At 43.4% G+C, this 22,818-nt stretch overlaps 1 protein-coding gene across 1 annotated transcript in view; it reads left to right on the forward strand.

Annotated features, from left to right (window-relative positions):
* Positions 2,146 to 22,818, forward strand: part of SAXO1 (stabilizer of axonemal microtubules 1) — a 135,568-nt gene continuing 114,895 nt past the window's right edge. Inside the window, 1 exon segment of the mRNA XM_021063236.1 lies at positions 2,146 to 2,473. Within this exon segment, the coding sequence (XP_020918895.1) occupies positions 2,427 to 2,473 (47 nt within the window). The 5' untranslated portion in view covers positions 2,146 to 2,426.

Raw genomic sequence — 22,818 nt, forward strand, 5'->3', positions numbered from 1 at the left:
ATAGGTTCTTGCCAAAGCTGCTGTCCCCAAGGGCAGTTTGAATGAGGGGTTGGTTCTCATCCAAATAGGGGGTCATGAGTGGGCCATTCTTCTGGAAGACTCATAGATAACATTTAGGCAGTCATAAAGAGAAGGCTGCTACTCATCACTGTAGTTCTCTGTAAGGCCCATGTGATGTTACTTGTCAAATGGCAAAGGATGGTCGGCAGGCTTTTCCTTGGCTTCCGACAGCAGCTCCCAACTCTCCAGCCTCTCCCCTCAGGTTTCCCTCATCCTCTTTAGGGCCCTGACCTCCTACCAAGAAGGCAAGAAGCAGTCTCACCCTCCACTGTTCTTAAGAATGATCAATAATCAGATGGCCTAGACAGATGGCTCAGGTCACTGCTATGGCTTGGGCTTGGCCAAAAAGAAAAACAAAACAAAAAAGAATGACCAGGAGTTCCCGTTGGGCTCTGTGGTTAACGAATCCCACTAGGAACCATTAGGTTGTCGGTTCGATCCCTGGCCTTTCTCAGTGGGTTAAGGATCCGGCGTTGCCTAGAGCTGTGGTGTAGGCTGCAGATGTGGTTCGGATCCTGTGTTGTGGCTGTGGCGTGGGCCAGCAGCTACAGCTCTGATTAGACCCCTAGCCTGGGAACCTCCATATGCTGCGGGTGCCGCCCTAGAAAAGACAAAAAGACAAAAAAAAAAAAAAAAAACCCAAAAACAAAAACAACAACAAAAAAGAATGATCAGTAAGCATTGCTCCCTGGTGCAACTCCATCTTTGACCTTCTAGATCTGGGGACAGCAAATTTTCTCTGTAAAAAGTGATGCAGTACATATTTTAGCATTTTTGGGCCAAGAGGCAAAATCAGAAATATTCCCACAAATTTGTTATGAAATTTGAAACTTTATTTGTAGACATTGAAACTTGAATTTTATGTTTCATATTCATGTAATATTTTAATTTTTTCCCGCCATTTAAAAATGCAAAAAAAAAAAAAAAAACCATTCTCAGCTTGCTGGCCATACAAAGACAGGTGGCTTGCTGAATTTGGCCTGTTGGCAATAGTTTGTTGACTTCTGTACTGGAGCCTAATATGGAACAAAAAAAATCCAAAAAACTCTGAATGCTAAGTGTCCTGCAGTCTAAGAAACTTCTGACTAATGCTAATAAAGGAAAGAGTTAGGAAGTGTGGAAAAGAAAAACAAAAATAGGCTTGTCAATACTTTAAGCTCCCATTTTCCACAGCCGAGAAGTCATCATGTTTAATTCCAAATCACTTACCAGAGCAGTGTCTCCTGAGCTTGCTAGGTGATTAGAATCACCTGGTTTCTTGTTGAAACCAGGGTCCCAGACTAGAGATTTTGATGTCCCAGTGGCTTCTGGGCAGGATCTGTAATGTAGTGATTCTCAGGGGCAGGTGAGCCAAAGCAAAACTATACTGGGGAAGGCTGCTTATAGAGAGGGAAAAACGAGCTTCCAAACTGTGCTTCTTAAAGTGTGGTCCATGGCCCAGTGGCATCAGTGTGGCTCAGAACCTGTTACCCATGCAAATCCTAAGCAAGCCTCAGACCTATTGAATGAGAAACTTGGGGCTGGGGTGTGGGCAGTCTGGCTTTTATCAAGCCAGGTGATGCTGATGCCCACTACAACTTGAGGATCGCCTAGCATTACTAGCATTACTAGGTGATTGAGCATCACCTGGGCAGTCAAGACCGTGCTGCCCTGAAATAACTAGGTTCTCAGAGCAGGAGGTCTATGGGAGGAGCTGAAGGCATAGATTTCCACCAGGAAGATCTTGAAATGGCGTATAAGGCCAGCCTTCAGGAAGTTAAAGGATGGCTTTCTATAAGAAGGGGCACCATGGATCCTGGAGAAAGAAAATGCCATCCATTGAGATGACAGTGGGGTTTGTAGGCTTCTGCTCTAGTGAGCATGGCGTTTGCTGACTTGTGCACCCATGAGCCTTCCAAAGTCAATGTCACATCCTCTGTTCATCCTGAACTTTCAACAAGGCCCAGTGGGAGACCTTTGTCCTGTGCCTGCCAGGTAAGCTTCTGGGAGCTTGCTCACCTCACAGGCAGTGCTCATGATATCACTGTTACCCAGGGCACACCTCGCGGCCCCGGTGACGTAACAGAGACCCCGAGGTCCTGAGGCTAGGCGGGTGCGTGGGTGGGGCGGGCTCAGGCGGGGGCGGCGTGTGCAGGGGGAAGTTGCCAGGGCTGCGAGGTCCACGCTTGGTGCTGCTCTCGCGCAAGGCCAGCTCAGGGACGGAAGCGGAAGACCGGAGTTTGCAAAGGGCCACTTAACTTTTCCTGGGAGGCAGGATTCCGAACCTTGGCCAAGGCCCTTAAGAATTGGCGTGTTACCTGCGAGGTGGACGGGGTCTAGGCGGCAACCATGGGGGGGATGCTCAGCGCGGACCTCCAGGCCTCGGTATGACTCCGGTGAAGAGGAAGTGCATCTGCGAGCTGTGCTCCTGTGGGTAAGGCGGTCTGGGGCCCAGGAGCGGACATTTGCAGACTGTGGAGGCGAGGCTGTGACCTGCCCCTGTGCTCTGTGATCACAGGCAGCATCACGGTGATTTCGTCCATTTGTGGGCCTCCTTTAGGCTGCACTGTTTACTAACAGTTAAGGTGGCGGGTTCAGTCAGGCCTCGTGAGCGTGGCCATGCTCAGGCCTTGTCGGTCTTCATTTGCCCCAGAGCTGCACGGAAGGTGAAAACGGGCACAGACCTGCAGAGTCTGTGCTCCCCTCCCTGCAGCCAAGAGAGGGTCAGACAAGGCTAGAAAGCCCCTGGCCAGATTGGGACAAGTCTTGCATCTTTTGTTGGTTTCCTTTTGAAAGGGTCTGAGTTGGGGAAGAGGAATCTTTAATGTAACTGTGTTTCTCACTGGGAGAAATAATTGCTGCTTTGTCAGAAATGTAAAGAATTTGTAAAACTCGTGTTCACACCTGTGTAGAGTCGAACAGGAATAAGGAATGGTAATTATTTTAGCGGTCTCTTGTCCTTGCCTTGCCAGGTGTTTCTCTGAGCCATTCATTGCCTTGAAAAACTAGGTGTGGGCGAAGCTGGCAAAGGCAGGTGTTTCCAGGGAGAAATCATGGCTTTTAGTCAAAGTTTGGCTATCTACTCCTCTCCAGTATCTCACAGCGCCTGAGCCTTCCTGCTTCCCAGGACATCTAAGATGCTGCTGGCTTGGGGACAGTGGAGGAGCAACAGACAAAGAGGGACAGCTCTGGGGTCAACCTTCTGGGGCTGTTGTTAATTGTGAGGGGGTGGGCAGGTAACAGAACTTTTCCAGGATTCTGTAAGGAGTCAATGAGATAATGTATGTGAGACTCCTCAGGGGTTGTGCTTAAAGTGTGTCAGTATCTTGAAATCTGCAAAGAGTCTGTGCTTTGAAAATGGCATCAGTATTTGGGCGAGTTAAAGGGGACTGAAGAAACTGGGGTAGCAGCCTTACATGTCTCTGATATCAGTAGGCAGTTCTCCACCTTAGCTGCTCACTAGAGTCACCTGGGGAGCTTTAACATGATCGGGTTGGCCAGCCTGTGAAATCATCCTCTCTGAGGGTGGGCCCCTGCAGTGGCCTTTAGGTGGTTCTACCATTGCGAGGACTGGGAACCACTGAACTAGGTCATATACGAGCAGGGGTCTTGCTTTTTAAGCTTTGTTGCGGGTTGGGTGGGCCCAGAGCAGTGTTTTAATCTAGGGCTAATTTGTACACTGCTGGGGCAAAACCTCTATGGTTCAACCTCCTCTGGGGTCCCTTGCATATGCTCCTGTTTCCTCTCGAGATATTGACTTACTCAGGATTGTCACTGGGGCTTAATTTCTTCTTTGGGACCCTTGGGATTGAAATATATGATCATCTTTGCACTGTATATATTCCAGCTAGAAAGGCAAGTGGAATGCTCATTGAAGACACGCAAAGGGTATACAGTGTGAAATCGCCCTCCTGTCCCTGTAAGGAGGTGATGTCCCTTCTCCGTTTCTTGTTCATCTCTGAAAAGGGGCTATTTCCCATCAGATATCAGTGTGTCTGTGGATCCCTTCTTTCCTTCCTCTCTGCTGAACCTACCCTTCCACTCTGGTTTCAGTCAGGGGTCTCTGCTTTGATGCTTATATCTAGCAGCCTCTCTTAGTCTCATTTCGCTTCTTAAAGTACTTGTTGGTCTATCTTGTTACCTCATTAATCTCAGCTTCAACAATCTTCAGTCACCATTTTCCCTTTGTTCCAGTATCTGCCTTGTTGACAATGCCAGCTGTCATTTATCTACCCTGGGTTTAAACCTTTGAATCGTGGAGTTCCCTCTGTGGTTTAGAGAGTTAAGAACCCAACTAACCTCTATAACAATGCTGGTTTGATCCTTGGCCCTGCTCAGTGGGTTAAGGAGCCAGTGTTGCCTAAAGCTGCTGTGTAGGCTTGCACCTGGTGTTGCTGTGGTGTGGCGTAGGCTGACAGCTGCAACTCCTATTCAACCCCTGGCCTGGGAACTTTCGTGTGCCAGAGGTGTGGCTATAAAAAACCAAAAACCATTCGAAGCATACTATTCTCTGCTATCCCCAGCATTTGATTGTCTCCAGAGTCTCGAGCTCTCTTCCTTTGCAATCTGTGTATTTATTGGTCCCTTCCTTTTTATTTTCTCTTTTCTCCCTTGGGTCTCTCATGTTTGGAAACTCGTCCCAGTGTACCTTTCTAGTTCTCTCCTATGATCCCCTTACATGAAACCACTCCTTATGTGGGATCGGGCTTCCTGGCATCAACTGAGCAGACCTTGTGACCACCTTTCTCTGTTCCTCACTCTTGCCTCCCCTTCTTTAAAATGCCAGTGTCCCCTCCTCCTCCTGCATGACCTTTTCAGGCCCTTCTCAGTTGCATGTCTTGTTAACCCAGCCCTATAGTTCACCATCAGAGAGGGACCCCATTTTCTGTTAATGATTCTAGTTACCTGTCTGCATGCTTTTTTCCCTCTTTGTGTACTCTTGTAAAGCAGAGACCTTGTTTTGTATTTGTGTGTGTGCTCTGGGTGATACCAACACACTATTCTCCATAGAATAGTCATAACATCTTTTTGAATAAATTTTTTTTTGTTTGTTTGTCAAGGTGATAAGTAGTCTTGCTCTTTTCACTTTTTAGGGCTGCACCTGTGGCATATGGAGGATCCCAGGCTAGGAGTCAAATTGGAGCTATAGCCACTGGCCTATACTATAGCCACAGCAATGTCAGATCTGAGTCGCACCTGCAACCTACACCACAGGTCACAGCAACGTCAGATCCTTAACTCACTGAGCAAGGCCATGGATCGAACCTGCATCCTCATGGATGCTAGTCAGATTTATTTCCACTGAGCCATGATGGGAACTCCAAGGTGCTAAGTTGGAATGGTGTAGGGAGGCGAGATCTACAGCTGTGCTGTCCTGTAGGTTAGCTGCTAGTCATATATGGCAGCTTCATCTAAATTAAATAAAATGTCAATTCCTCAGTCAGGTACTCAGTCATGTGTGTAGCCACATTCCAAGTATTTAGCAGCCATAGTGTGGTGACTATTCTATGGGACAGTACAAGTAGGGACCATTTCCGTCACTGCAGAAAGTTACATTGAACAGTGCTGATCTAGAGTCTCATTATTTGAAAGTCTTCCTCTTTACCTCCCAATTAAATCTACTCATAAATGGGTTGGAATAGACTGAGAGGAGATTTTTTTGTGTGTGTGTTTTTTAGTGCCGTACCCATGGCATATGGAGGTTCCCAGGGTAAGGGTCTAATCAGAACTGTAGCTGCTGGCCTATGCCACAGACATAGCAACGCAGGATCCTTAACCCTCTGAGCAAGGCCAGAGATCGAACCCACAACCTCATGGTTCCTAGTCAGATTCGTTTCCGCTATGCCACAACAGGAACTCCAGGAGGAATTTTATAGGTGTTCGCTAGGCTCTGTAAATCAAAGTTTTTTTTTTTTTTACTTTTCTAGCTTGAGGTTATGGGAACGAGTGACGAGAAATCTGGAGGAAAAGCATGTGTGAAGATGAACTCTACTGGTCAGAGGAGAGCACTTTTTCAGTGGGAGAGGGGAGATTGGGGTTTCTGATTTCCCAGGGCTTTAGTTCCTCCAAATTTTTTTTTGTCTTTTTGCTATTTCTTTGGGCCACTCCCGCGGCATATGGAGGTTCCCAGGCTAGGGGTCTAATCGGAGCTGTAGCCACTAGCCTAAGCCAGAGCCACAGCAACGCAGGATCCGAGCCGCGTCTGCAACCTACACCACAGCTCACGGCAACGCCAGATTGTGAGCAAGGGCAGGGACCGAACCCGCAACCTCATGGTTCCTAGTCGGATTCGTTAACCACTGCGCCACGACGGGAACTCCCCTCCAAATTTTTAAAATCAGGAGACATGCAAAGGATCTTGGAGCTGCTAGGGAAGCCCACATCTCTTTCTTCCTCAGTTCCACTTCATTTTCTTCCTAAGGGTTTGTTCGAGCTGAAAGTTATTTAACGTTCTTTCAACTGTAATTTTTAAAGACTTATTGTTAGTGGGAAGGCTCAGGAAGCATGCTGGTTGGGAAGGCTGCCTCCATGAGAGCACCTGTCAGAGACTTGAGAGATAGGCTGCACTCTTGGAGCAGTTCTTTATGTTGGCCACAAGATGGTAGCCTTCTCCCAACTAACTCTCTGCCAGACAAGCCTAAGTCTGCTTTAGAGTGCTTGCATGTCTAAAATTAGACAAATCTATACCAATTAGAGTTTAGGGCTCAGCGGATCTCAGGAAATGGTATACCTTGAGGAGCAGATCACAGATTATAAAGTGAAGGTGTTTTAAATATATCAGTCTAGAGTTTGCAACCACTCATAAAACTTTTTAATGACTTTTGCTGGTTTTAAAAAACCAGACACATTTTCCTGGTTGTGGTTTCAGCCACAACAGCTCTCCACTTGACAATCAAAATCCAGCAATCAGAATTATTAACATCAGTATCACAATCTCTTTCCCATATAATCAATGCCAAATAAGCAAACTATACGTGATTTGTAGAAATACAGCAAGGTGGGAACCATTTAAAAATGTTTTCTACATTGAGTAATAATAAAAAATAAATTGAGAAAAAAAATACAGGCAAAAAAAAAAAAAAAATGTTTTCTAACCATCCTACCACTTAATTATCTTGATAACAGAGCTCCCTTGCGGGGATTTGACCGTACTTTTGTACATGAGAAAATAAGATCAGCTGAATATCCCCAGCACTTCTGTTACTGAAAGAAAAACCCAAAAAACCCCACCACCTTTCACAGTTTCTGCAGCGTTTTGAAAAATGTAAAAGCCGCTTTCTCATACATTATTATCTTCCTGGGAGGGGTTGTCCCTCAACATGGGAGTATTGCTTAGTTTGGGAAATTTGATTCCTTGATCTTAGCCTTTGTTTTTCCCTAGGGAAGTTTTTTGTTTACTGAACTGTTCCTGTCCCAGATTACTCCATTTGAAATTGGAGGTGGGGAGGAGGGGGGCTCGGGGCAGGGCTATAGATAAAGTGAATTGTTAATCAGCTCTTTAAAGCTGAAAGGACTCATTTTAGTAGTCTTGAGCTCTTATTTTCCAGATAAGGAATTTGAAGCATTGAGATTAATTTTAATAAAAAGGAACTTCTTTTGTTAAGCTTTGGACACAACTAGGTCAGCAGTTAACTTTTATTCATCTTTTACATATATCTGACACTGCTAGATGTTGTAATTTAGTCTGTGATCTGCTTTCAAGTCACTCTGAGCCATTTTTGACTGGATTATAATAGGAAAGCTCCTGTCCAGTTAAGAAATATTATCTGATATAAAAAAACAGGTGTAATTCTAAAAGCCTTTTAGTAAAGTAATATAAATAGCAAATCTCTCTCCTGAGATTAAGACGTAGTAACACTACTTGTTCTGAAATTCTTGTAAAAAAAATTGTGGTTAATCAAGGGATTGATATAGCTTACTTTTATTTCTGATTATTTTATGGCATGCAGTGCACTGTTTTAAAGACTTTCTGCAATCTTACAGGAAATTCCAGGACTGGGTAATGTATCATGAAATATTTATGTAGCATTGGTAGTATGTGCAGCATTTCATAAAAAAGGTAGTCCCATGGAGGGCTTGCAAATTGCTGAAAAGGATGTGGATTTGGCCCTTTCATAGAGCTTGGGGAGGAAGGTGATCTCAGGGGCAGCCATGTATCTGCAACTTAAATCAGTTATGTTAACCAGGGAGGAACTTGTTATTTTAATTTTGGAAAATATTTTCTTCACATCGATGGAAATTTCCTTAACCTTAGATTTTATTTTCTTAGAGTCTCTGTTACAAATTAAGAGGAAGGAAAAAAAAAATCGAGGAGTTGGTTTGATATTACATGTTTCAAGAAGAATTCTTGTTTTTAATTTAAATAAAATTGACTTCATAAATTCTCTTTAAGAAAAAAGAGACAAAGAACAGCTTTTAATAGATGATTGCTGGTGAGTTTTTATCTTTAACAGAATCCAGATAGAGGAGCCAAGAAAAAAACCTTTCATTTTAATATTGAATTATTTTTATTGCAGAACTTATGCACTCGAATGTTATGTTGTATGATCTTTAAAAATGGTATTTTTGTGCGATCAGGGCTAATGTTTGCTCATAGATACCTTTCATCTTATAAAATGAGAATAAGTCAGTATATATAATTAGTCAAATTTCAGATATTAGAAGAATACAGAGTATAGTTTAGTACTGTAATTCAAATTACAGTAGTTAAAGTGGTCTGCTCAGTCTTAGAGTTTCTAAATGGATGAGTTAGAGAACCCCTGTTCTAATTCCATCCTGTCTGGGTAGTTTGAAACACTGTTCCAACCAGAGATATTAAAATAGTTTAGATTGACCTTCAGGTGATAGAGTTTATTTGAGGAGGTGACGTGTCTCAGGTGGGTGGGGTGGTGGTAGGAATAGTAGCCAAGCTACAAATAAATGGACAAGACAGATATAGTAGGTGACGTGGGATTTCAGATGTGGGAAGATGGCTCTGGGAGGGGTACCTTGCAAGCTCTAGGAAGGGGAGATAATTTTCTCAGGCTGGTTAGGAGAGTAAGTGCTGAAGTCAGACTTCCTGGTTTCAAATCCTGGCTCTGCAGCTTTGTAACTGAGCTCATGCAGGTGGAGGAGGGGTGGAGGGGGTGATGGGGGGATCGTCATCATACCTTAACAGGCCTGGAACTGAGAGGTGAGCTCTGAAGGAAAGGGTTTTGTTGGGCGGGGTGGGGGTGGGGTGAATACCCAGTGGCAGGGGCCTGATGGTCAGCGATGTGGAGCCCTCCCAGCTACATTGAGTGCCGGAGCCCAAGGTGAGGGAGGGGAATCATGCCAGAAGCTCTGTGGTGGCAAATTGCCCAGGGGCCTGTCAATGCCCCAGAAAGTGAACTCAGGCAGCAAAGAGAGCAGGCAAATAAAACACTCTTCTCTTCAAGAGAAGTACTTAAAGGAACAGCATCTCTCTCTCTCCTGTTAAATGCCCATGCAGTATGTGAATCAGACCAACCTTAAGTTTATTATTCGGTTAGATCTTCTAAATGGATTTGCAGTTTGCTAATAATTTGTATTGTTTTTTATTTTTTAACCTTTCAGGGCCGCATCCATGGCATATGGAGGTTCCCAAGCTAGGGGTCCAATTGGAATGCTGATATTTTTTAAATGTATCATCTCTGTTCCATTCTTGTCATTTTTTTTTAACTTTATGCATCAAATAACTTACTGATGGTTTACTCTGAGAGCCAGCCCTCAGCACAGATGCTGGAGCCTGACCCACCGCCTGGGTTCACGTCCCAGCCTTTCCTCTCAGCAGCTGTGTCCTTTTTAATTTTTTTTCCTCTCTTTTTTTCTCCCTCTCTTTTTTAAAAATTATAGCTGATTTATAGTATTCAGCACTACCTACCAGTTAATAAACAAAATTAATGCTCTCCCCAGAGTGCAAGCTCTCCAGGGGAGCAGAGGTCTTGTAACTCTGTATAGCAGAGTTGCCCAGTTACACATACACATGCATCCTTTTTCTCCATCATGTTCCATCGCAAATGATTGGATATAGTTCCTTGTGCTATACAGCAGAATCTCATTGCTCATCCACTCTAAATGCAATACTTTGCATCTACCACCTCCAAAGTCCCAGTCCATCCCACTCCCTCCTCCTCCCCCTTCGCAACCAGAAGTCTGCTCTGCATGTCCAGGAGTTTGTTTTCTGTCCTGTAGATTGGTTCACTTGTGCCACATATTAGATTCTAGATATAAGTGATGTCATACAGTATTTGTCTTTTTCTTTCTGACTTGACTTAGTATGAGAATCTCTAGTTACATCCATGTTCCTGCAAATGGCATTATTTCGTTCTTTTTTATGGCTAACGTAGTACTGTGTCTTGAACCATTTTCTGGCATGGTCTTCCCTTCTGTGCCGCAGTGTTCTCATCTATAAAACAGAGATGACAGCAGAGCCTGATCCATAGAGTTGTTGTGAGGTTTGTGTCCTAATTAAGCAAAAACAGTGCCTGGCATACATAGTAAGGCATAGATAAGGATTATTAAATAAATATAAAAAAGATGTCAGTCTACATTCTAGGCCGTGAAGCTCTGGGAGGTGTGAACAAGACCTCTGCTCTCCTGGAGAGCTTGCACTCTGGGGAGAGTGTTAATTTTGTTTATTAACTGGTAGGTAGTGAGAAATGCTCTGTGGAGAATTAAGGCTGAGAGATGTGCAGAAGTGCTAGGGGAACTTGATTAAATCTGAAGGGTAGGGGTTGGTCTGCAAAGACTGAACCTGCTCTTGACACAGCTGACAAGCCCTCTGCCCTCGTGGGGCTGTCTATACTTGAGTCCAGTAATGATTCTACTTCTCAAGTTCAGACTGACATTAACAAACATTAAGGTTAAGTTTTTGTCCGGGTAGTGCTGTCCAAGTCTTGAAAACAATGACCTGGGGATAAGAAGCATCTTCATGGCATAGTATACGCTACCATTCTGTTCTGGGGTTTTCTTTATGGGATCATTTGAAATAACTTTGCATCTGTGATTATTTCTCTAAAAGGAAAAGACAGGGTTTTCTAAACTGCTGTCAAGTAAACCACTTAGCCAAATATGTCCCTATATTTTAGATGTCCGGAATCTCCCCAAACCCCTTATTTTAGCTGTCCAGAATCTCCCCAAACCCCTTATTCTTATGTTAATAAATTGAATTGTAATGTAGGAATAAGTTAAATTTCTGCCCCTGCTGGTCAGATACTTAATTTTAGAAATATTATCCTTTAAGTGATTATTTTTAAAAATTAAAACTTTGCCCCCTAATTATCCATTTTCTCTTTCAAGTATAATGTATTTCAACTCTGTTCTTCAAATATAAAGTCTACATAGTATCTGTAAACCAGAGCTCAAAATGAAAAGCAAAGAGTTGATTGACTCCCTTGTTTTTGTATTCTGCTTCAGATGGGAGGGCAGTGAGTAGTATTAGGGAAAGAACTTGGGACCGTGGGAATGTTTAAATTCTAGTCTCACTTTTGGTTAATTATAAGGTTTGTGAACTTGTTCAGGTTTTTCTTTTTTTTTTTAATTTAACGTCTCAACTTTTAAAAACTAGTGATCATCAGTTTTGTTTTTTGATAAAAGTGTGAGAAGAGGGTACCTCATTGTGGCTTTGATTTGCATTTCATGATGATTAGTGCTATTGAGATTTTTGCTACTACCTGTGTCTGTTCAAGTCCTTTGTCCATTTTGAAATCTAGTTATCTTGGCTACCGAGTTCTATGAGCTCCTTATATATTTTGGAGTTCGCCTCTTACCGGATATATCTTTTCTACAATTTGATGGGCTGCCTTTTCACATTGTTGGTGGGAGTGCAAAATAGTGCAGCCACGATGGAAAACAGTATGATGGGTTCCTCAAAAAATAAAAAATTGAGCTACCATATGATCCAGCAATCCCAGGTATGGGTATTTATCCAAAAGAATTGATAGCAGGATCTCCAAGAGATCTTAGCACTCTCATACGTTTGTGGCAGCATTATTCATAATAGCCAAGATGTCGAAGCAACCTCAAGGTCCACTGATGGGTGAATGGATAAAGAAGGTATTGTTTATATATGTAATAGACTGTTCTTTAGATTTTTAAAGAACAAGGAGATTCTGCATTATGTAACAGCATGGATGAACCTCAAAGGACATTTCGCTAAGTAAATTAAGCTAGTCACATAAAAAACAATATGTGATTCTACTCACCCTGTTATGTCAAATAGTCAAATTCACGGAATCAGAGAGTAGAATGGTGGCTTCCAGGTAATGAGGGGAGGTGAAAATGGGGAGCTTGGTTTCACTTGTATAAGATGAATACATTCTAGAGATCTGCTGTACAGCTTTACCTATAATCATCAATACTGTATTGAGCACTGAAAATTAAGAGGATAGATCTCATACATGCTCTTAGCACAATAAAGCTAAAATAAAAAGTTAATGGTCATCAGACAGTGGGGTCTCCCTTATCATCTATCATAGCTTTTTTTCCTCAGCCCAGAGAATTTCCGTCTCAGGATACTGAAGGTGTGTGCAGAAGTCTCCCTGTGCCTCTGTTGGTGATCTTGGAGGTGTGTCACAGAGCTGAAGATGGACAGATGTTCTCTTGACTTTGCCAAAAATTATTGAGCATCTGTTTAGAATGAGATCTTTTTCACGCCTCGTGGGGGCCTTGTCTGATCTTGGGCGCAAATCTGATCTGGCTTCCCCTCAGCACTCTGCATGTTGGCTGTATGTGGCTGTCAGCCCTAGCTTTCCATTACTTATTTCATGTAGCAAAAGGGACGGACTTGAGTTCAGTGTCCTATTTCTAAATTTCAAATGGAAGAGGGCCTAGTTGGGTCAGTTCATGAGCTGGTTCCTCTGGCATTCAGCGTCCTTCCCCGTGGTCCAGTCAGTAGGGCCTGGGGGGTTATCTAATACAAAATGGGCAGTTGGGGAAAGGGGATGTTCTGTGTAAGAGGCAGTGGGTAGAAAAAAAACAATGATGAGAAAATGATTGGATTCTTGAAGACTCTTGCCAAGATACCATTGTAGATAAAGTTGGTGAAGGATGGGTTGGATGATAGTATAGTGAGGTGGCTTCCGCATCTTCGAACAAGGAGGCCCATTAGAGTGTCGACTGATGGCTTTTTGCCTCCTTGGAGCAATATCACCAGCATGTTGCCATAAGACTCCATCATGAGCTCTTCCTTTTCATTTTTATCAAAACTTGAAGACAGAGAAGTCATCCTTATCAAATGTACTGAAAACACAAAATGGGACGGAGATCACAAGTGATAGATAACAGAATCAAGATTCAAACTATTCTTGACAGGCTGGAATGCAGAGCCCCAAACCAAGCTGAGACTTAACAAGAGTCAACATGAATCTTTGCATTTGGGATGAAAAATCAGTTCTGCATATTCATAACAGGAGAAGTTTGTCTTGGCCATAGGTCTTGGGGTTTGACTTAACCACAAGCTTAATGTGATCTTGATGGTCTGATGTGACTGCTAAGAAACATTAACTTCATTTCAGGCTCAGTGGAAGTAGGGGGTCCAGGTCAGCACATATGATTGCCTAATTGGACTTGGGCTTGGTCAGACACAACCGAAGGAGGCATTTCCATTTGGGGGGCACTGTATATTTTTTTTAAAGGATACCAGCAAGTGATCATGAAGGCCAGAGGGGAATGTATTCTGGAAGTGAGATAATGTGAACTTAACCAGATCGGGAATGAATAGATAATCAAGTAGGCTCTGTTCTGCAGAGGAGGGCCTGTACTTGTTCTGGGTTGAACAGAGGGTCGATCTAAGACCACTGAGTGGTCGCTTTAGGAAAGCTGGTCTGAGGTCAGTACAGAGAAAGCAGCATTTTGTAGCAGAGCCATAGGGACTTGAAGGGGACTGCCTTTGGCCCTGGAGCTGGGTGTATGCCTGTGGGATGCTGTGGAAAGGATTCCTGCTTAGACAGGAGCTTTGACAAAATGATCTCTAGGGTCCTTTTCAGCATTGAAAACCCGGATTTCTGGGAGGAGAAAATAGCATTTATTTTAACACTATGATTGAACTTGAAAGACAACCGCAGAGGAAAGAACTATGGGTGCATGTGATGGGGAGAATAAGCTGAGATCCATATGTGCCTGCAAAACCAAGGAAGTTAAGAGGGTTATTAAGGCATCTGTATTTAATGCATAAAGCACATGTGCAGGCTAGAGCCTCCTGTCTTCACGCACTATTCCTGCTGAACCTGGCTTTTTCCTTGGTGCTCCTGCTTTTCTGAGAGCCCTTTGATAACGTTTGGGGAACGTCTAAGAAGTCTTCATCTTTTGCTTCCATAACTTCCCCTGATTATGTCTATGTGCAGAAGTTCATGTTGGGGAGGCTTTTGTGGGCTGGCCTGGGACACTGGCCACTATATGAAGCAATACTTTGGTGGGAAATGTATTTCAAGTCCAGCAATCAGTGTATAGACTTCTGACACATGTCCCATTGCAACACTGGGATGGCCAATGGTTCCCTTGCCTTACGATATTGCACTGCACACTACCCTGGGGCCTTTTCTCAGCTGGGATGTGGGCTGGGAAGCCGCCTTGCTGCCCACAGTGAGAGTTCCTGGAATCCTGACACTTCCACGAATCACACCTTCACATGTCTCTTCCACTGCTGTATCTCTAAATGGATTTTATTAAGGTGCCTTCTTCCTTCATAGAAATGTGAGGAATCTTAGATAACCCACATAATGCAGTGCAATAAGAAAGAAAAACATGGTGACTAGGCCCAGGTCTTGCATCCCTATAGTGTGCTTGGGCATCTGCTTGGAGTCATTATCGAGTGTGGATTTTATGCTTTGCTGTCTTTCACTTATCAAGCGTTTAGTCCCTACATAAGGTATAGGAACTTTTTTTGGCCACCCAAGGCATATGCAATTCCCAGGCCAAGGATCATATATGAGCACAGTTGCAACCTGCTGGATCCTTAACCCAGTGTACCGGGCCAGGCATCGAACCTGCATCCCAGCATTCCCAAGACACCACCGATGTCATTGCACCACAGCGGGAGCTCCAAGGTGTAGGAACTTGGTGTGGTTATTTTTACATGATGATGCTAGTACCAAGGAGAACTTTTAGAATGCTTATACTATTCAGAATTCTTGGCTGAAGCAACTGAAATGGACACTGGCTGGTCTAAGCAGGTTTAAACAAATGAAAAGCTGTAGTGCAATGCACAAAGTTAGCGGGAAGGGCAGAGAGCTGCACATGGAAGATGGGGAGAGGCCTGGAGGCCAGAGCCACAGCGTAAGTCAGAGATGCCCGCTGAGGATGCTGGTGATGGCGCTCCTGCAGTGGACATGGCCCTGGCCCTGCTGATGTCCCTCCTCTGGAGTGAATTTGTCACTTGCAACCTATTTTTAATTAATTTATTTTTGCACCATTTGTTCTACATTAAAATTTCCAGGTGGGAGTTTCTGATTTGCCATGTCTTGGTCATGTGTCCAGCCTTGCTGTGGAGTTGAGGATTGGGAGGGTTGTTTGACCTTTTGGTTTCTGGAGCTGTGGTCACTGCCTCTCCTGAGATGAACATGGTTGGGGATTCCTCAAAGGAAGCGACTCAGATGTTAGGCCCTTAAAAAAGAAATTGGCTTATGAATTGGTAAGAACTGTTTTATGTTTCTGTAGGAAATTGTGAGAGTGCAATTAGAATAGGGTTTCTTAGCTGTGGCACATTTTGGCATTTTTGATGTGGATGCCTGTCCTGTACATGATAAGGATGTTTAAGCAGTATTCCTGGCCTCAGGCCATTAGATGACAGTGACATCCACTCACCTGTGACAAGAGAAAATGTTTTCAGTTATTGCCATGTGTTCCCTGGGGGGCGAAATCATCTCTGTTGAGAATCACTAGGCTAGAGGCATTCTTAAACCATGCATTAGGATTTGACAGCCTTGCCATAATGGCTGTATCACAGGAATGGATTTTATACTATTGTCCTTGGGGAGAAACAAAGCTTTCCCTACCTGGTGCCCTTCCCTTGCATGTGAAGTTCTGAAATTTCAGTGTTTTCCAGCTTGAGAGTACTTAAGACCCAGCTGGAGAACTCCCTGAAAGATGTGAACTCCGGGGCCCTGCTTCCATGTAGTTTGGCTCTGTGAGTCTGAGGTCTGGGAATCTGCAAGTTTTAACAATGAACCTTCGTGATTCTGATGCAGGTGGGCCATGGACCACACGTTGAGAAACACGTAGCTCCTTCATTACGGATCGACCTCAAAAACAAAAGGCATGTGTTTCTTTGAGGAGAAGAGACATGGTTTTGAGTCTTTCAGATCTTTCCAGTTGTTGATTATAAAGAAGTAAGGTAAAGATGTGGTCTGTTCTTACAGGAGTTTTTGGCAAGGGTTGTTTGGAATAAGACTTGACATGTGGTGCTGGCACTCATCGCCCTCCATCACCGTCAGTGAGAAGTGTCTTCTGTTTGGAGCTCTGACTTGCCTCCCCATCTCCCTTGGGAAAGGACCTTTCACTTCTCCCTGCTCCCCCCTCCTTAAGTCTTAGTCAGACTTCTCTGGGAGGTTTTAATGCTTTCCAGGTCCCTCCATCTGTTTTGTGGCCTGGTTCACGGAGGTCCTAACATCCACAGGAGCAAATTCAGCATCACTGGCTTCACCTCCCCTGTGCAGCCTCCATGCCGGGGAGACCCCACATTCTCATGGTGGGTGGAGGAGGCATCTGGTAATGCCTGCAACAAAGCTCTGGTCCTCCTGAGCCCCTCCTCTCTCAGGAAGCTTCAGATCTGAGCGAGAAGATTCCATCCATTGACACAGCTTCTTGCAATTTTGTACCATGTTTGGGGTTGCCAGAGAGGTGCTTGCTTGAGCTCCTTGCTTCTGTTTTCTCTTCCTCTCTACCTGGGACTAGTCACAGTGCTATTTCTGGCAGGCATTTTTCTGAAACTTGAATCATGTGGCTTTTGATCAATGCCTTTGGTAGTTGTCCATTGATCACAGGACAAACTCTCCATTGTTCAAGACCGCCCCCCCTGGCCCGTCTTTCCAGCTATGCCCTGCCATACGCACTGTGTGCTAGGCTCCTCAAGCTGTGCTGATACCCTGTGTAGGAATTATACTGATGCCCTGTATGTGAACTCTTCTAACACCCCATCTTCCAGACCCACCAGACTGTTACACAGACGAGAATGCAGTACCCAGTTCACAAAGAGGGGGCTTGCCAAATATTTTTCTTCGAAAAAGAAATGGGTTGCTGACGTGATAGTTCCTGTTTTTTTTAAGAAGTCTGGACTTTGTTTCTCTTGGAAAACGAAAAGATGTGACAGCACCGTTACCACGTTCCTAAGTGGGGATGATCCTTCCTTTCCCGGAGAAGGGGCTGGTTCTCTCTCTAGTGTCCTAGGATAAAGGGAAGGGAAAGTGCCGAGAAACTTTACCTTCCCATTTCCCACAAGAGGGCAACATAATCTCTCAAAAAGTAAAAGGGACTGAAATTTCAAAGCTTCTCAGCCTGTTACCACAGTGAAGTGAGGTGGGTGCCCACCTGCAGGCTGAGTGGGCGTGCAGTGCACGTGGTGCTCCTTTCACACTCTACTAATGTCTTTCCCTCCGGATCTCAATTCAGCTCATTGGAAAGTCAATTGGAGCTAATTGTGTGCAAGGAGGACCTGCTGTCAGCTTCTGGGGCCACCTTTCAGTCTGGGTGGAGGACGTGGAAGTCTGGTGGAGGCTGATGAGGCTGGAGAGTTTCTGGGGAGATGCCTGATTCTTGGGGAGAGTCTCACGGCTTTTTTTTTTTTTTTTTTTTTTTTTGCTTTTTAGGGCCACAGCTGTGGCACATGGAATTTCCCAGGTTAGGGGACTAATCAGAGCTGTAGTTGCTGGCCTATACCACAGCCACAGTAATGCTGGATCCAAGCCGCATCTGCGACGTACACCACACTCAGAGCAATGCCAGATCCTTAACCCACTGAGTGAGGCCAGGGATCGAACCTATGTCCTCATGGATACTAGTTAGATTTGTTTCCATTGAGCCATGATGGGAACTCCAAAATGCCTCTTTCTTAATTTAGATGAGACGTATCTGCAGAGGAGGCCCAGAAACTAACTTTTATTGAGCAGAGTGTACTTTTCTTCTAGAAAAATTAACAGTAGAAGCCACCATATAATTGCCAAGTTGCTTGTCTGGGTTCTGAGCAAGGATAGTGGTATGATTGGGCTGATTAGATATCCCCTTGTGATGTTCTGACCTTGGCCTGCAGGGAGGGGCTGGTTGGGTGGAGCAACTCTGCGTTCTTAAGGGAGTGGTGCTGGGGACACCTTCCTAAGTGTGCCTCTGACTCTGTCTGCACCCTGCTCCTCATGTCTGTAGATCACTCACAAGTCAGTTATTAGATCCCATTTACATGTGGCATTTTTCAGTTTAGATTCTGTGCACCTTTAGGCTATTACAGATGACTTTAATAATTTAGGCCTAAGTATTTGGGGGGTGGTGGTGCTAGGGGTGAGGCCCCCTAGCCCCTTTAATAGCGCCTGAAGGGACCGCAAGTGTTTAAGAAAATAAAACTAGCTATTAACCACGTATGGTGACTAAGTACCGATAAGTGAAAACAATGGTTCCAAATCTTTTCTCTATTGGCTTTCTTCTCTTTGCTTGCCTATGGTTAAAACAACAGAGTGGCTCATTGTTGCCTCATTTGTTTCTCCTCTCTTTTTTTAATCTATCCCTTCATGCTGGTAAGACACGAAATGGTTTAATAAGAATGTAGAAATAGGGAAAAATGAGGGAAGAGAGAGCACAGGTGGAATAATTGGGCCTTGGGCTTTTAAAAAACTGACTGGTTGTCAAACTTGTCAGTTTTTTTCTATATTGGTTTGGGTTAAATAATTATCCATATGACATTAGGTAAAGCTAATATTGAATTAAAGATGAATATTAGCCTATGAATCTTTTAAAAATTTTTATTATAGTTGATTTAGAGTGTAATAGTTTCAAGCGTACAGCAAAGTGAATCTGTTATACATGTACATATGTTCATTCTTTTTTCCCATATAGGTTATTACAGAATATTGAGTAGATTTTCTTGTGCTACACTTGAGGTCCCTGTTAGTCATCTATTTTTTATATAGTAGTGTGTATGTGTTAATCCCATCCTCCTAATTTATCCCACCCCCGTGGTTTCCCCTTTGGTGACCATAAGTTTGATTTCAAAACCTGTGAGTTTATTTCTATTTTATTTTATTTTTATTTATTTATTTTTTATTTTCCTTTTTAAAATTTCTATTTTATTTAAATTAATTTTTTAGTTTCCTTTTTAACAATTTTTTTAACCAAAAAAGTCATACATTTAAATGTTGACATTTCCTCTTACCTGTGTGCCTCAGACCAAGAAAGTACTCTGCATTAAAATTTAAACCTTGAGACAGTAGTATAGCATTGAAAAAAAAAATTGTAAAGCAGCTCAGATACAATGAACCCAGATTTTACATTTCCATTTGTTGAATCAGAATATAAAAAGTAAGCTTGAAAATCAAGTTGAAAAAGCTTATTCTTCCTCAAGAAAAAGTATGAACAATCTGAAAATGATTAACTAGTATGAATGAAACACTGTACATAGTTAAGTCACATTTAGTGGCTGCTAAACATACTACCTCCTGGAAATTATGAAACCATCTACATGTGAGACTAAGTCTATTTCTATTTTATAAATAAGTTTTTTGTATCATTTTTATTAGATTCCACCTATGAATGGTATCATAAGATATTTGTCTTTCTCTGACTTAGTGTGATAATCTCTAGGTCCAATCATGTTGCTGCAAATAGCATTATTTCATTCTTCTTTATGGCTGAGTAATAGTCCATTGTGTATATGTACCATATCTTCTATATTCAGTCCTCTGTTGTTGGACATTTGGGTTGCTTCCATGTCTTGTCTACTGTAAATAGTGCTGCAGTGAACTTAGGGGTGCATTGTCTTTTCAAATTATGGTTTTCTCTGGATAGATGCCCAGGAGTGGGGTTGCTAGTATGAATCTTATTTATTTTTCTGCTTTTTAGGACCACACCTGTGGCATATGGAAGTTGCCAGGTAAGGGGTCGAATCAAAGCTACAGCTTCAGGAGTTCCCATCGTGGCGCAGTGGTTAACGAATCCGACTAGGAACCATGAGGTTGCGGGTTCGGTCCCTGCCCTTGCTCAGTGGGTTAACGATCCGGCGTTGCCGTGAGCTGTGGTGTAGGTTGCAGACGCGGCTCGGATCCCACGTTGCTGCGGCTCTGGTGTAGGCCGGCAGCTACAGCTCCGATTGGACCCCTAGCCTGGGAACCTCCATATGCCGCAGGAGCGGCCAAAGAAACAGCAAAAAGACAAAAAAAAAAAAAAAAACAAAACAAAACAAAACAAAAAAAAAAAAAACAAAAAAAGCTACAGCTTCAGGCCCACACCACAGCCACAGCAATGGGGGATCTGAGCCGAGTCTGTGACCTGCACCACAGCTCTTGGCAATGCTGGATCTATGATCCACTGAGCAAGGCCAGGGTTTGAACCCATGTCCTCATGGACACTAGTTGGATTTGTTTCTGCTGTGCCATTACAGGAACTCCCTAATCTTATTATTATTATTTTTTTGTCTTTTGTCATTTTTAGGGCCATACCCGTGGCATATGGAGGTTCCCACGCTAGGGATCTAATTGGAGCTGTAGCTGCTGGCCTACCACCACAGCCATAGCAAAGCTGGATCCAAGTGGCGTCTGCAACCTACACCCTAGCTCACGGCAACACCAGATCCTTAGCCCACTGAGCAAGGCCAGGGATTGAACTTGCAACCTCATGGTTCTTAGCCGGATTTGTTTCTGTTGCACCACGACAGGAACTCCCCTGAATCTTATTTTTAACTTTAGTTTCCACTAATTTGTCTGCAGTTAGAAAGGATGTTGACCAGCTTCAGGTCTTAAAAATCTAAGACCTGGTTCTGGACACACAAGGAACGGAAATGCTTACTGGGAAAAATTTTTGGTCTTTTTTATTTCTATGCTCAGTTTAGTTGAGCGGGGAATCTCCATAGGCTCTAGGGTGTATCTCCTTCAGTCATTTGTTGTTAAAATCACTCATCCCTCGCGTTCTCATGTAAGGGAGGAAAAGACATGTGCGTGCTTGAGTTCGTGGTTGTGCCAATCCCTGCCTCTTTCATCAGAGAGGGTGTCAGTGGGCTCAGATGCCTCCTTAGGTAGTTCTAGAGGATTTGGAGAAATAGGACTATTAAAAAATGAGCTGTTTGGTATTAAAGTCCAGTCAGCATTATTTAAATGCTTTTTAGTGCTCTGATCATTGCTTGGGTTTCAGGCACCATGAAGATAAGTAGACAACTTAATTCCTGTTTTTAAAGTGTTTAAAAGTTCCCTGGTGGCCTAGCAGTTAAGAATCCAGCATTTTCACTGCTGTGGCTCAGTTTGCTGCTGTAGTATGGGTTAGATCCCTGGTCCAAGAACTTTTGAATGCCTTGGGTGTGGCCAAAAATAGTTTAAAATTTATGCATTTGGAGCATTAACATAAAAGAACTAGAGAGCAATGCAGCACCATGTGATGTATTGACAGGGATTCTGGGGTTAGACAGGCCTGCTTTTTTTAAAAATTTTTTAATTTTTTTTTAACTTTTCTGAGATTTAGTTTCTTGATGTTGTAAAGATTATGAGATAATATATGTATTTATTTTATTATGTAACCTTTACATTGAATTTTTTTTTTTTTTTTTTTTTTTTTTTTTGCCATTCTCGTGGCATGCTGAAGTTCCTGAGCCAGGGATTGAACCCACTCCACAGCAGTGACAGTGCTGGGATCCTAAACCCACTGAGCCATCAAAGGACTCCTGACTTTAAAAATTTTTAAAGTATTTAGCCTAGAGCCTGGCATATGGTTAAAAGTTCAATATTTGGTAGATAGTCATAGTAACTGGGTCTAATAAAATGTTCCTTTAGGCAGTGGTGGTACTGAGAAAGGAAGGGTTTTCCATGTTTACTACTCAGGTAAATCACTTTGAAAGAGAATTTCTGAAAGTACTATTATATAGCATTTTGATTTCTTTAATAATTTTTTTCCTGATAGCAGAAATATGGACCCATTGATCCTGTCTTAAAAGTGCTTTGCTTATAGTCAGTGTGACTGCCTGCAATTGGTTTGTCTTTTTCACCCCTGCTTTTTAATAAGCTGCTTCTATTCTGAGAACCAGCTAACCCAACAGGGTGCACAAAGAAGTCAAGAAAATGGCCTGCAGGGGAGTTTCTGTTGTGGCTCAGTGGGTTATGATCCTGACTAGTATCTGTGAGAATGTGGGTTCGCTCCTTGGCCTTGTTCTGTGGGTTAAGGATCTAATGTTGCCATGAGCTCTGGTGTATGTTGCAGATGCGGCTTGCATCCAGCATTGCTGTGGCTGTGGTGAAGGCTGGTGGCTGCAGCTCTGATTAGACCCCTAGCCTGGGAACTTCCATATGATGCAGGCGTGGCCCTAAAAAGAAAAAAAAGAAAAAGAGAGGGTCCTACAGGAGGCCTCCTAGGTCCAGCTCTGGGGCAGCACCAGTGCTGGTGCTGTTCTGACTTCTTGGCCATGTTCTGAAAGCTTGGGGTTTCCAGAAGTGTGGAATCTGGCTAAGCAGAGTGTTTGTTTAGCAGGACCAGAAGTGTAAGGAAACAGTGAGTAGCTCCCGGCTCATCTTTATTTCCCACCTGAGGTAAGTGTGGAGGAAACACAGACTAGTAAGCAGGCAGGAAATGGGGCTTCCAGCCCTTGTGCTGGCAGGGCTGCCT

The sequence above is a fragment of the Sus scrofa genome, chromosome 1 (genome assembly GCF_000003025.6).
Source record: "Sus scrofa isolate TJ Tabasco breed Duroc chromosome 1, Sscrofa11.1, whole genome shotgun sequence".
In the NCBI taxonomy this organism is placed as follows: domain Eukaryota; kingdom Metazoa; phylum Chordata; class Mammalia; order Artiodactyla; family Suidae; genus Sus; species Sus scrofa.